The sequence below is a fragment of the Anolis sagrei genome, chromosome 3, assembly GCF_037176765.1.
Source record: "Anolis sagrei isolate rAnoSag1 chromosome 3, rAnoSag1.mat, whole genome shotgun sequence".
NCBI classification, from domain to species: Eukaryota; Metazoa; Chordata; class Lepidosauria; order Squamata; family Dactyloidae; genus Anolis; species Anolis sagrei.
In genome coordinates, this window is record NC_090023.1 from 237,913,738 (window position 1) to 237,928,637 (window position 14,900).

The 14,900-nt window shown below is 37.4% G+C and overlaps 1 protein-coding gene across 1 annotated transcript in view; it reads right to left on the reverse strand.

The window, feature by feature from the left end:
* Positions 1-14,296, reverse strand: part of SLC9A9 (solute carrier family 9 member A9) — a 366,051-nt gene extending 351,755 nt beyond the window's left edge. Inside the window, exons 1-2 of the mRNA XM_067465985.1 lie at positions 13,921-14,296; positions 3,801-4,003 (exon numbers count right to left, since the gene is read on the reverse strand). Of these exons, the coding sequence (XP_067322086.1) occupies positions 3,801-4,003; positions 13,921-14,095 (378 nt within the window). The 5' untranslated portion in view covers positions 14,096-14,296. The remainder of the gene's footprint in view (positions 1-3,800; positions 4,004-13,920) is intronic.
* Positions 14,297-14,900: the final 604 nt, after the last annotated feature.

Genomic DNA, 14,900 nt, shown 5'->3' on the forward strand with positions numbered 1-14,900 from the left:
GTGTTACCTTGCTTCTAGTTTTACAAAGCACAAAAGGAGCTACAATTCTAAACATGTGTATATATTTCTCTACGCTTGGCTAGTTCAACAAAGTGAAGACTAAGGCTTTGAATTAATGACTTTTTCAAGACAAGTTCTGCAAGTCATGTTAGAATTAATATAGTTTTGGTACCACAACACATACATTTATCACTACCTCAGTATCATTAGGCTTTCTGTGTTCTTTCTAACAGTGTTTTTCCACCTGGGGGTCAGGACCCCTGGGGGGATCATGGGGGGAGCATGAGGGGATGTCAGAGGGGTCACCAAAGACCATCAGAAAACACATGATGGTCATGGGGGTTCTCTGTGGGAAATTTGGCCCAATTCTATCATTGATGGGGTTCAGAATGATCTTTGTAGGCAAACTATAAATCCCAGCAACTACAGTTCCCAAATGTCAAGTTCTATTGTCCCCAAACTCCACCAGTGTTCACATTTGGGCATATTGAGTATTTGTGGCAAGTTTGATCCAGATCCATCATTGTTTGAGTCCACAGTGCTCTCTGGATGTAGATGAACTACAAATCCCAAACTCAAGGTCAATGCCCAACAAACCCTTCTAGTATTCTCTGTTGGTCATGGGAGTTCTGTGTGCCAAGTTTGGTTCAATTCCACCATTCAAAATGCTCTTTGATTGTAGGTGAACTATAAATTCCAGCAACTACAACCCCCAAATGACAAAATCAATCCCCCCCCCCCGCAACCCCACCAGTATTCAAATTTGGACATACTGGGTGTTTGTGCCAAATTTGATTCTGCGAATGAAAATGCATCCTGCATATCAGATATTTACATGACAATTCATAACAGTAGCAAAATGACAGTTATGAAGTAGCCAAGAAAATAATTTTATGGTTGGGGGTCACCACAACATGAGGAACTGTATTAAGGGGTCATGGCAATTAGGAAGGGTGAGAACTACTGATCTTACAAAGTTTCACTAGCCACTGGTTAGTTTAAATTGTAAACCAAATATTATTTTTACAAGTCATTAGATTTCACTGCATTTCCAGTAGATCCTGCTAGAATAATATCTTTAAAAGTGGGAGCATGTCATTAACAAAATGGCCTGCAGTCCCTTTGTTCCAATGAAGAGACTCTCCTTTATGGGGTCATGATCCTGGATGAATTATTTAGTTCTGTAATAATACAGCCTGACTCCAAATTGACTTCCTTTTTAAAAATCCAACAGATAGTTCAACTTGATAAACAGGAAGTAAGAGCTCAGCATTTTTTGAGCATTTTGCTTACTTTGAATTATTAAACTAATGTGAACTGGCTGGCCAATAATAGCCAGTGGTAAATTTTGCTGTGCTGACAACTTTATGGGGGGAAATATGGAGAAAGTTTTTTTTTTCATTTAATCTTCCGTACTGACAGTCTCAAATGCCACATTAACTTGGGGATTAAATCAGTGAGCAGGTTTTATGCACCTGCCTGTTTGGGGAAGGGGACTAATTTCATTGTAGTTATTCAAAACAAGGCAATAACATTATATGTTCCTATACATAAATACAGCAGAGTGAAAACTAATTTCAGCAAAGGCAAGTGTGCCAGGTTTAGGATTACAGAAACTAACCACAAAAAAAAAATCATATGGTTGTGGTTGCTTTGTTGTGCTTCTTCCTTGTTAAGCATAAAAGGGGAACATAATTAAATATATTACATTTATGACCATGAGAAGAGTGGTATAGGATCAAAGTCTACCTGCTCCAACTTCTTGTTTCTCAAAGCCTCTAATTCGTGGGTAAGAATCATGTAGATCTTCAGAAGTTGTTGGACTATAGTTACAGCATTTCTCACCACTGCCTAAGCTGACTGGGAGTGATGGAAGCTTGAGTCTAACACCATCTGAAGAACTACTTATTTGCATGTTTGTTCTAACTAGAAGCCTCTGGGAAACCATAAGATGATTTGATGAATATTGTCTTCTTCCAGTGTAGTTCTCAGCAATTTGTGATCAAAAGCAATATTCATCATACTTAGCCATGAAACTATATCAATACCATATAGGATTATGTAGCATATGCTAAATAAGTTATATAGCAATGTGTAGGACAGTGTCCAGACTCTTTGGATTGCTTCCTGTGTATGAACTTTGTTTAGAGGGAAACTATAATTTAGCACTATATCCAAATCATTTCAAGCTTCATTCAGCAGCTGGCTTCCTTTTTATTACACTGCACATTACTTAGTCATCCAAATATTATTTTACTGTGTTGTTGAAGGCTTTCATGGCTGGGTTGTTGTAGGTTTTTCGGGTTGTATGACTATGTTCTAGATGCATTTTCTCTTGACGTTTCATCTGCATCTGTGGCAAACATCCTCAGAGGTTGTGAGGATGTTTGCCACAGATGCAGACGAAATATCAAGAGAAAATGCATCTAGAACATAGTCATACAACCCGAAAAACCTACAACAACCACTATTATTTTACTGCTTGCTTGGCAACTAGGAGTTGGTGGAAGAGAAGTTCTAAAATATGGAATCCACAATCACAAAATATGGAGATGACCATTACTCCCAATGGCTTTGAAAGAGAGATTCACAGGGATTGAGATTATTAATGCTTGTTTGACATGAGAATTATATTTTAGTTCCTGGATCCGAGGCAGCATGCCTCTGAATACTTCACGGACAACATTGGTAGGAGATGGCTCTGTCTGTTTCATTTGGCTAAATGTACTAGAATGAAGGATAAACAAGCTTTGAAAGTTTATGCCTTTTGCAAAGATATCTTGACAAAGATGCTTTATTTGTTGAACATTTCAAAGCTCTTGTGATTTCTTTATTCAACTTTAGCTTTTTTCACTAGGAAAAAAGTAAGTTCAAATAGCTTTTAAAGCAAAATTGCACTTGCAATTTTCATGTAAGTGTCCTGTTTAGAAATTGTCCTCTTTCATATGTGAAGTGCAATAGACTCAGGAGTTCTTCAAACCAAAATGACGCTCCTTTACAGAGAGTTCTTACATCCATATTCCACAATTGTGAGAATACCTGTCCCCTTGATAGTTGCACTGGACACAATTTGATTTCTCTGCAAATATTTGGGATGGTAGAGCCAGTGTGGTATAGTGGTTTCAGCATTGCATTGTGATCTTGGTGACTAGGGTTCGAATCCCCGCTTGGCCATAGAAAGCCGCTGGGTGACCTTGGGCAAGTCATACACTCTCAAGCCTTAGAGGGACACAAAGACAAGCCCTCTCTGAACAAATAACCCATGATGGGTTCACTGTAGGGTTCTCGTAAATTAGAAATAATTTGAAACAACAATTTGGAATGAAAAACTATGAGAAAGTATTACTTTCTCTCTAGGTGTGCATTGCATAATCATAGTGTTTAATCAAAAATTATGATAGATGTGTTTATAGAATCATTATTTTGCATAGAAGTAACGTAGACTTTTATCACATTTAAAATATAACATTGTCATATGGGCTGATTTGCCTGTCGTAAGCCACTTCCTTGCCCTTTTCGCACAGAGTCCATTACATGTTGCACATCTACTTCAGGTCAGGTTTCGTGGTGAAAGTGAAGTGTTGCCTTTGCTACAATGGGGGGGGGGAGTGATAAGTTGGGTGATGTGATAAGGTGGGGAGTGGGGTTAAATGCAAAGGATCATTTCTTTCTCATTCATATGTTTTCTGGAAGTCTAGGAAAACCTCATTCAGTTGAAAAACTTCTTGTACCAAACTTAAATCGTGCTGATGTTGAACAGAAATGATAATGTGAACTTATCTACCTCACAATCACTTTACCTTTTGTAGCATGGCATTGCCTTGGTGTGAATTGACATTATGCTGGCTGATTTCCCTTTTGTACTGATACTCATACACTTGATTTGTTATGTTGACAAGTAAAGTGGGCAAACCAGCTTCGAGCTTCTCGCAGCCATAGACAATCCCCTTTGCAAAATCAGATGGTGCTGTAGCATACCGTAAAATTAATCCCATGATAAGACCTAAAGACAAAAATAGAGAAGAAATGTCACTAAAAACATGATGAAGGACAGTTAGCATAAAGTCCTAAAATGTAGTTGTTTTTGTTGCTGGCAAGTCAATATAGCATCTCTTTTTTGCAACACATCCTTTGCCCTTGCTGTAGACCATCCTTCTTCAATCTACCATCCTTCAAATGGGATAAACTGTGGGTGCCATTTTTCTCAGCTGGTATGGTTAATAACCATCACACTAGTTAGAGATAGTTCTTGAAACCCTAACCCATTTGAAACACATTTATTTGACTAAAGAAAACTGAATAAAAATGACCTTCTACTTTTGGTGTTTCTATTTGGGGAAAGTCATACAGTGTCCTCCTGCATATTGAATCATCAGTAACATGAGCAGCAGTACCTTCTTATCTGGATCCAGCTCCTTGAAATTCCATTAACCTTCTCACTGTCCATGATATCCATTTTAGTGAGGGTTGGTTGGTATCTTTAGAGTACCTCTTCTCAGGGAGATCTGACCGTCATCTACCCTATCCTCCCTCCGCAAGAACCTAAAAACATGGATATTCCATTGTGCCTTTGATTAGGCAATTCCAAAGAATTGGCCCTTTAATATCTAAGTTCTGGCACTTTAGCATGGCCCTCCACTCTACAATCCTGACATTTATAAAGCCCAAGGACATTACTCTCCCATCTCTGCCACTGAATTTTGCACTTTCCCTTAACTCTATCTAGGAATTTTGCACAAACTCGGAGCCCTCTGAATTCAGCACTTACATTGCTCCCATTGTACTGTTTTCATGATGTTATGTTTTATTGTGATATGGTTCTTTTTAGTTGTGTTTTGTTTTTATTTTATTGCATTACGTTTTAACTCTGTGCTTTCTGGGCTTGTCCCTTTGTAAGCCGCCCCGAGTCCCTTCGGGCAGATGGAGGTGGGGTATAAAAATTAGGTTGTTGTTGTTGTTGTTGTTGTTATTATTATTATTATTACCTGTATGAGACTAGTTCATTTCTATCACCTGAATTCTGTTAATGACACCTCATGTGTCATCTACAGCAAACTAGAACAGCATGTTCCAAAGCAGTGCAGAATGTTCTCTAAAACTATACCACACAGATATATTATTATAATCTGGATTATGTGTTTTCTACTTATTCTTCTTTAAAGGTCCTATGCCAACAAAAGCTACAGTATGCAGTTAAAATAGCTGATTATTGAGACCTAGTTGGTTGATCTTGTGCAAGTCATGGTTTCTCAGCCTCAGAGAAAGGCAATGATAAATCTCCTTCAAATAAATCTTGACAAGAAAATCCCTAGAATAAATCAGAATTAATTGAAAGCTCATAACAACAGCAATAGTACCAATGACGACAATGAGTCTGGAATCACAATATTTGGCTTGTCATAAATCTGCCCATGATTAATATGAGAAGGTATGCACATAAGCCTCTGTGCATTTCTGACAATAATTCTGATTATTTGTCTGCACTAACCCTTGCAAATAGTGGCATCAGCAGCATATCTTCCGCCAGGACATCTTTGGATCCAACCCAGCTTTTCTATCTGAATTAACTATTTTAAATTTAATCTTTTTATCTTATCACATATTAAAATCACATATTACAAACATCAATAAGCTATTTTTATTTTGAGAGTCTTATATTAAGAGATACAATAAGAGATATAATACTGGTTATTTTAGAAAAGATTGCTATTAAATCGAGTAATATAAAAATGTAACAAAATGAAACCAATTTTGAATAATCCAAAACATGCCACAATTCATTGATGTAATTAGTGATCCACAATATTATTTGAATGCATTCACTGCAGCAAGTACTAGTCAAATATTTGTGTACTTTTAGTGGATGATTAAGTGCAAAATGTATAACTTTCTGATACTAGAATTATTTAAAAATTGGGCTGTGAGCTACTTTTGACACCTCTTCCAAACCTCTCCCAAGCAAAATTTTTTCTTGCCTCCTGCTAACTGAGCTGTTAAGACTGAAGACGTCAGAAATGGGAATTGGGGCCTTATATATGCGAAAGCTCTACTGCAGAGCTAATAGCTGTCTTGCCATTTACTGTGTGAGTGGGACACATAGATCAGACAATACAAGTGATTTGCCCATCACATTTAGTTTGGCTCTTGGGGAAATGGCAAGTGTCACATCCAATAAATAATGTAAAGAGAAAATCAAATCAAGGAACGCTGGCTATGGTATTAAGACCGTCAATAGGACTACTAGAGCTGAACATTAAGGCCAAAAGTAAGAATCTCTGGCTGTCATGGCTTAATGTGGGCCCTTATGAAAATGTATTTCAAATCCTCTGCTAATTTAGTTTGAATATGCCTCAATATTTTTTTACATAACTTCTGACTGTGAATGAAACTTTCCAAGTTTTCAACTCAAATTCAGTTTTAAAAAAACATTTAGTTTTTGTCAGTAGTGGCTGTGGCTTCTATGAGTTGAGTAGTGAATTCACTCTGGTTATTAGATTTTATTCCACACCTGAAAGATGCTGTCCAAGGTACTGAATCCTATCTCCCAAACAGGTTTAGCATTTTGGGTAGCTCTTTTGAAGTTCAGAGGACAACCTAGTATAGATTTGCTATTTTTCATTTCTAAAACTCACAATCATACTGCAGAATGTTTCTCTTAATATCTTTTTATTTGTGTGTGTTTTTGTACATCTTGCCACCTTTCCTCAAAGAACTAAATATAATGAGATAACTTTTAAGCCTACCAACATGTACCAACATGTTTGCCCTTCACATAAGAAATGCAGGGTATCAATTTGCTCAGTATCAGAATATACATAGGCCCTAGTCATCCCTGGCATCACCAGTTAAAAGGATCAGCTAAGGATAGTGCTGGAGAACCAGGCAGAGAAAACCAAAAAGTGCAAAACAGGCAAATAGGTTCACTGCTATATGACAGCTCCTTGTGTTTGCATATTTTAAAACAAACAGAGGCATACCATTGAGGAGAAGAAAAGTCTGTTCCTGTCCTTTCCAACTTAGTATATGCCTACTCAAATGGAAGTTCTGTGGAGTTTGATTGGGTTTACTCTAGTTGTAGATTGGACCTTAAATCATTTACCTGCAGCGATGCAAGTAATTTGGCAAGTGTCTGAAGAAACAGAAAGTAGCAAGAAGTGATATGGGAAGTTTACCTACTAATACGAGTATACTTTTTACATAAAAAGGAAGCCATACGCCTCTACTATTATCTTCCCACATTTCCCAGAGGGGTAACCATATTCATCTCTGATAGAAAGGAAATGCGAAGCACAATTTAATGACATAAAACAAGGGTTACTAATTATTTTAATCTACTGATAGATTTATATATTTGTTAATACTTTCATTCTACTCTGTTCTTTACTTCTTAGCACACCTTCATGAAAGCACATATTTCTGAGAAGAATACATAAGCAATTTGAAGTGACAATGAACTGACCTGGACTTTGGTTTTAACTGCCGTGTTTTTAACAACTGTTTATTTAATGTTGTTTTAATGAATTTGTTGAATGTTTTTATGATTGTGATGGTACCAAATGGTGCTTGCTATGAGGCTGCCCTGAGTCCTTCCTCAGGGGTGAGAAGGCCGGGGTACAAGTGTATGAAATAAATAAATATTTCTGACTTCTTTCGAGTATGAAATACTTTTGAAATTTAGTGATTTAGTGTGACTTCAGAATTAGGTGTAATGCTCTCACAATACACCAACATATCTTGATGGACAATCTTTTTTTAAAAAAAATGGATGAAGAATATTTTATTTGTCCTCTGCAAGCTGAAAAAAGAGCTCTATTTGTGATCTAACAGTATTGATGCTCAACAGTGCTAAAAGCAATATTTTGTTTGCCAATTACTTTTAATATTGCTAAACATACAAGTGAATTTAAGTTTCATTCAGAATAAGAGAGTGTCCCACTTTCACTATAGCCACAAAATGCAGGACTATATTCAGTAAATGCACCCATTCTAAGATCAAATCCATCACTATCGGTATTGGTTCTAATTCAGCAACATCAGACAAGGGTAACTTTGAGCTATAGATCGGGAAAAACCTGTCTTTTCTAACCATAGCAGCTCAAGATTAGGGTGAAAGGATCCCAGAATATTTTCTACCATTTGGGGAAAAGTTGCCTCAGTAACTGAAGGAAAGGAAAGAAAAATCATCTCTATGGTTTCACCAATTGACTGTTTTGTTTGTAACTTTGACAAGCTGTGCCAAGTCTGCAAAGACTTTGGGAAATAAATATTCTGTTTTGGTGTTCAAAACCTGTAGTAGCCTCAGTTGCTGGGAATCTCAAGCTTCTAAAGAAAGACCCCCACGGTCCGCCCAGACAAAGAGAGAGGCACATCTTAGTTTTATCTTTATAGGGTCTGGGTGTGACGGCACAGGTCACTTCCGACTCTTCGTGACCTCCTGGACCAGCCCATGCTAGAGCCAGTTCAGGAGGTCTTCACCCCCAGCTCCTTCAGAGTCAAGCCAGTCATAGCCTACAGTTTTTATGACAATAAAGTATAGCATCTGACCTCAGTGAACAATTTACTTCCAAATTTGTATAACTGCAAATCAGATGTTTAACTCTAGTATCTGTATAGGAGTTGGAAGTGATTCCCAGATGTGCTTTTCCATCTTGACTTTGACAGAGTGCAAGCATTCCACTTCTAAATGAAAAGCTGAACTTCTTTCTCATGCTCAGATTGTGGTTGATAAGTTACAGATTTGAACTTTGAAAAGACTGTATCTGTTCCTTCCTGTTTCAAAATTTCAAGCATACATGAACTTCCCAGTTATAATCTGTAGTAAGAATGTGATTACAAATCTATATGACAGTATCTTAGTCCGCAATCAGCACATTTTCATCCATGTGAGCAGGGATGTTTGCTTTGGCTGCATCATACGCTAGGAAAATCCCATCATTATTATAAGCTTATTATAGTTCACTTCACTGGGATGCCTACAACAGTTTAGCCCCACAACAACACAGATTCAATGTATCCTCAATCACAGACAGTCTGATCAGTATTATGTCTGGAGAAAATATATCCCTTCAGTTAAATAGTTGTTCTTTAATCAGTATAAATACATCTGAAATTTGGACCATAGGAGGTTAGGAGAGAGGCACTTGCTTGCTTGTATTTAAGGTCTAACTAGGGGCAAGGATGTTGGTATGCATGTAGTGTCTGACCCCAAACATTGGCACATGCCAGAGGATTTCTATATGTGCATCAGTTCCACTGAGTGCCATTCCAGAGCTCCAAGAATAAGAACTGTCAGTCATGGTAGCTTTGTAACTGTTTTCAATGGAATGATTACAGAACTCTTCATTTCTAGTTCCAAAGGACTTTAGTGGCCAGATCCGTGCCAATATTTGGGAATGTACACACCCATATTCTTGACCACAGTTTAGTCCTATGAATGAACAAGCGAGTTAGAATGGCAAATTAAAATCCCTTAATAGTTAGCAACTATTATCCACACATAAGTCTTAATCTTTTGGGGATGTTTTCTTTTTAATGTGTGAATAAAATAGTGTGTGTTTTCATATTCATGAAAATGTGTATACTTTGTTCTCTAATGTATTCATGTTCACATGCAAAACTCTCTAATGTTTTCTATGCACACTTATTTCACTTTAATAATTTCATTGTAAAGATCAGAGTAATATGGCAACAATTTGACTAGAAGTTTTGTCAAAGGGTTTTATAGCCAGAATCATTGGAATGTTGTGTGGTTTCCAGGCTGTATGTGTTCTAGCAGCATCTTCTGAAGATGCCAACCACAGATGCAAGCAAAACATCAGGAGCAAATGCTGCTAGAACATGACTATATAGCCCGGAAACCATACAACAATCTAGAAGTCTGATTGAGTTCATGTTCATGTAATAGTCCCGGAAATGCAAATTATTTAAATTAGATTATGTTGCAAACAACACAAATTTCTGCTCCTATACATATGAAATACCTAGCTCCTCTTACTGTGTCTGAATAGGAAAAAGTGTCATAATGAGCTCTCACTCATTGCTATCCTGTCCAATTTAAAATTACGTAATTCTCATTCCTTTTGTATGCAGGGTAGCAATAAGGGCCTCCAGATGGTGCTACATTTCCCATCAGCCTTAGCCACTGATGAAAGATGCTATTTTTTGTGGGGAGGATTCAAACATTACTCATAATATAACCTATATACTAATGTTTACTAATTTATCATATCAGTTTATTTAAATCATAACATTTAGATTGATCACGCTGATTCTCAAAAGTGATAGATGATCAAGCATGATGGTTTGTACTACATTCTGTAAATTTATTTAGAAGCTTCTTCAGATTAATGTCAGAAACAACTCATGATATAGCTAAAGTGCAAGGAGATTGAAGGTTGTAAAGACTCCCTAGTGCAAAAAAAAAAAAGAAAAAAAAGTACAAGTGCTAATGGCTGTTGATAATGGTGAAATGGCCCAATAGAGTTCATTAATATTTTACGGGTTGCAAAATAGGAACATAGATGCAACTACTAAACATTATGAATACACTAACGCTTTTACAATATTTTTTAATAAAGAAAAATCTACCAAAGCAATTTGTATCACATTGCAAATTCAACAATTCCATCAGATGCATTAAGGGCACTTCTGTTGTCTTGGACCATTTTCTGGAAATTCCCAGCACCTGCTGCAACATTTCATTCTGAAATATCTTGGAACAATATGTCCCCTTCTCTGTTTTTTCCAATCTTTCTTTTTAAGTTCTTAACTAGTTGTATGACTATATTTCATCAATGCAAGGGTATTTATTATTATTATTATTATTATTATTATTATTATTATTGAACTAATTGAATTAATTGATTTTAACTGAAGTCAGTAAAAGGAAACTTCTCAAAGCACAGCAGACAAAAAATCAGTACCAGAAAACTGCACTACAAACCAGAGCTGACAGCTGGCACAAAAAAGCATTGCATGGGCAGTTCCTTGACAAAATTGAAGGAAAAGTTGACAAGGAGGAGACCTGGTTATGGCTCACAAATGGAACACTGAAGAAGGAGACAGAAGGCCTGATTCTTGCAGCCCAGGAGCAAGCCATCAGAACAAATGCAATTAAGGCCAGGATCGAAAAATCAGCAAATGACCCAAAATGCAGACTGTGCAAGAAAGCTGATGAAACCATGGACCATATCCTCAGCTGTTGCAAGAAAATCGCACAGATGGACTACAAACAGAGGCACAACTCTATGGCCCAAATGATTCATTGGAATTATGTCACAAGAACCACCTACCAGCAGTAAAGAATTGGTGGGATCATAAACCTGCAAAAGTAGTGGAAAATAAACACGCAAAAATACTGTGGGACTTCCGAATCCAGACTGACAAAGTTTTGGAACACAATATGCCAGATATCACAATTGTGGAAAAGAAAAAAGTTTGGATTATTGATGTCGTCATACTATGTGACAGTCACATTAAGGAAAAACAACAGGAAAAACTCAGCCTTTATCAGGACCTCAAAATCGAACTGCAAAGGCTCTGGCGTAAACGAGTACAGGTGGTCCCAGTGGTCATTGGCACACTGGGTGCCATGCCAAAAGATCTCAGCCAGCATTTGGAAACAATAAAAATTGACAAAATCACAATCTGTCAACTGCAAAAGGCCACCTTACTTGGATCTGTGTGTATCATTCGAAAATATATCACACAGTCCTAGACGCTTGGGAAGTGTTCGACTTGTGATTTTGTGATACGAAATCCAGCATATATATTTCGTTTGCTGTGACATACTGCATTTGTGTCAGTAAAATAATAACAACAACTTTATTTTTATACCTCTCCTCCATCTTGCCGAAGGGATTCAAGGCGGCTTACATGGGGCCAAGCCCACCAGAACAATTAAAACATAATATATTAAAATGCATATCAAGAAAATTAGAACAAAACAATACTGTGTGGATGATGAGGAAGAACCGATACACATGGCCGAAAATCCCTACTCATATTGTGTCCTTGCATGTTTTTCTTAATGGCCTCTGTCTATCTGGCCACACGCATGTGTGTTCAAGCTGCCCGTGGACTCAGATTGATCTCATAAATGTTTTTACTTGAAGCCATCCTGAGTCCCCTTGGGGAGATAGGGCAGATTAAAAACAAAGTTTTATTATTATTGGTTTATTATATGGTTTTCTTCTATAAGAAATACTTATGGGTGCCTTTGTCTGAAATGTAGCCCAGAACACCTGGTATTCATTGGCAGTCTCCTACACAGGCAGTAACCAGGGCTGACTCTGCTGAGCTGCCAAGGTATCTAGTCCTACCTAGCTGGTCCAACCTCTCACTTTAATCTCTGCTCAAATAAATGGCCATGATGGGCTTAATAGGGCTTGTCTGATTACCTCAATGGTCCTCTGTTAGCATAGAATTTTCTATGTCAATCCATTCTTGCCTTGCTCAATTGCCTGTTTTCTTAAACAATTTTGATTGGTATATTTGATATATATATATATATATATATATATATATATATATATATGTGTGTGTGTGTGTGTATGTATGTATGTATATGTATATGTATATGTATATGTATATGTACCATACCAATACTGGCAGCAGAATAACTGATGAAGATGACCACTATGCTGGGGCCCCTGGTGGCTCAATGTGTTAAACCCTTGTGCCAGCAGGAGTACTGACCAAAAGTTCCACGGTTTGCATCTGGAGAGAAGGGTGAGCTCCCATCTATCAGCTCCAGCTTCTCATGCAGAGACATGAGAGAAGCCTCCAACAGGGTGGTAAAACAACCGGGTGATCCCTGGTCAATGTGCTTGCAGATGGCCAATTCTCTCACACCAGAAGTGACATGCAGCTTTTCAAGTTGTTCCTGACATGAAAAAAAAAAAAAAACCTCTATGCTAGTTTGCAGGAGCAAAGCTCACTGATGATGTTATATCTATAAGTCACTGTTTTTAAAGATTGACAAAGCTTTAGCACATAAAATAGGGATCAGCATAAATGTTGATGATTTCCTTAAAACTGCAACATACATGTACATTGCAAGTATAAATTATTGTCTGCAAACTACTTGCTTCTATCCATTTCAATAGGAACGTTGAGACCTGAGAAATGGGAGTACTACGTGGCTGTTTGCACACTATTTTTCTTCTTCTCCCAAGTGACATAAATGCAAGTACAAAGACAAAAAAAGAAAAAAACTAAACCCTTTTCATACTGTGATATATAGCACATTTTTACTTAGTATGTGGTTTCCTAGCTGTGAGGTTTGCAGAAGGTTCTTCTGACACATAGCTCAGGAAATCAAACTCAGGAAATCCACATTTTTTTTTAAAAAAGAGATAAAATGGGGTTAAACTCTGCTGACAGCAGTCGGAGAGTTTCATTTTTCACAGCCTGCTTGTCTTTTTATTTTTTCTCCCAAGTTCCCAGCAAAAACAATACAAATATTCAGCTTTCTGAAACTACATCAGAGTGAAGCTTTGCTCGGGAGAATTCTCTCTGCTTCTAATAAAGTCTCAGTGTGCTGCCATCTGGCATATTGGTAGATAGATTTCACCATTATCCCAAGAAATATAATCTCTTTAGACCAGGCCGGTACTTTCAGGAAACAAACAAGAGTTTCAAAGATCTAACATGCTCCATAACACCCATTATGTTGGCAGTCCGCTCATGACATTTACTTTTTTGACATGTTATCCCTTAGCTATTATTTCAACAATGGGCGAGGAAGAAAGAAAAATATGATGAGCTGCATTTGTTATTTTATTGCACAGTTCACTGAACTTGTGACTTTTAAATTAATGCATTTCCCCTTGCTCAGGGTTTTGTCAACACTTCAGCTCAAGTGTCTAATTATACATATCATGCAACAACTTTAAAATACCAAGGTACTGAAACACTCACCGTAAACCATAGCGCCTCCAGTTTCATGCAAAAAGCGAAATCGGTGGGTTTTAAACAGCCAAATGGTGAGTATTGTAAGGATGAGCAAAAAGTTGAAAACCAACAACTCCACCGCACCCTGATGATAAAACTGGTCCTCATTTTTCACCGACCTCAGGTTCCTTGACTTCTCCATTTCATCTCTGTTTATTTGCACTGCTTTATGGACACTTTGCAGAGTTAGTTGAAAAATGCCAGGCTAAGAAAACTCCACAGGTTAAAGCCCAAATGACTGCTTTGGTAAAAGAAAGTCTAGACAGCATTTAAATTCACAACAAACACATCTGCTGTATTTGCAGCCTCTCGGCACACTGCCACAGCTCAGAATTCAGCTGGATTCTGGTTACAACTTCCTGTTTGCCTCTTAAAGCTGTCCTGTCTCATTTTATCTTGGAGTTTCATCACTGTAGAATGTCTTATTTTGATGGGAGTGGAGGATGGATGACATGAATGCTCTTTTGTATTGCAAAAAGTATTACTATTTTCTTTGACATCTTATGGTGTATTTTTCAGTTTTAGAAAACACACTTGCCACGCTAAGTTTTAAGGATGTGATAATAATGCGAGCAGTTTGGAAGAACAGAATCTCAATATCAAAATGATAGTAAAAGAAGAAACAAAGAAAGATCAGTCCTGGTATTTCAGTTTTCAATTGAGGTCTGCAGATAAATAACTAAAGGTGGAATGATCACAATGAAATGTTTGCCTGGAGGAGCATGTTAAGCTCTTGGGAAACTCATGAAGCTCTCAAGGAATTCAAACTCTCAGTTAAACTCAAGGAAGGTTCCCTTGAGAGGAAAAAGAAGAGCTGTCTGCTTCTATTAGTTTTCTTCTACAATGTTCTTTATCTTTGATGGCCATATGCCTTTTACACAAGGGACAACCCTCTATTTCAACAACACTGCTGTCTGATGGTCTCTCCAGGCCACATCTGGTTCCAA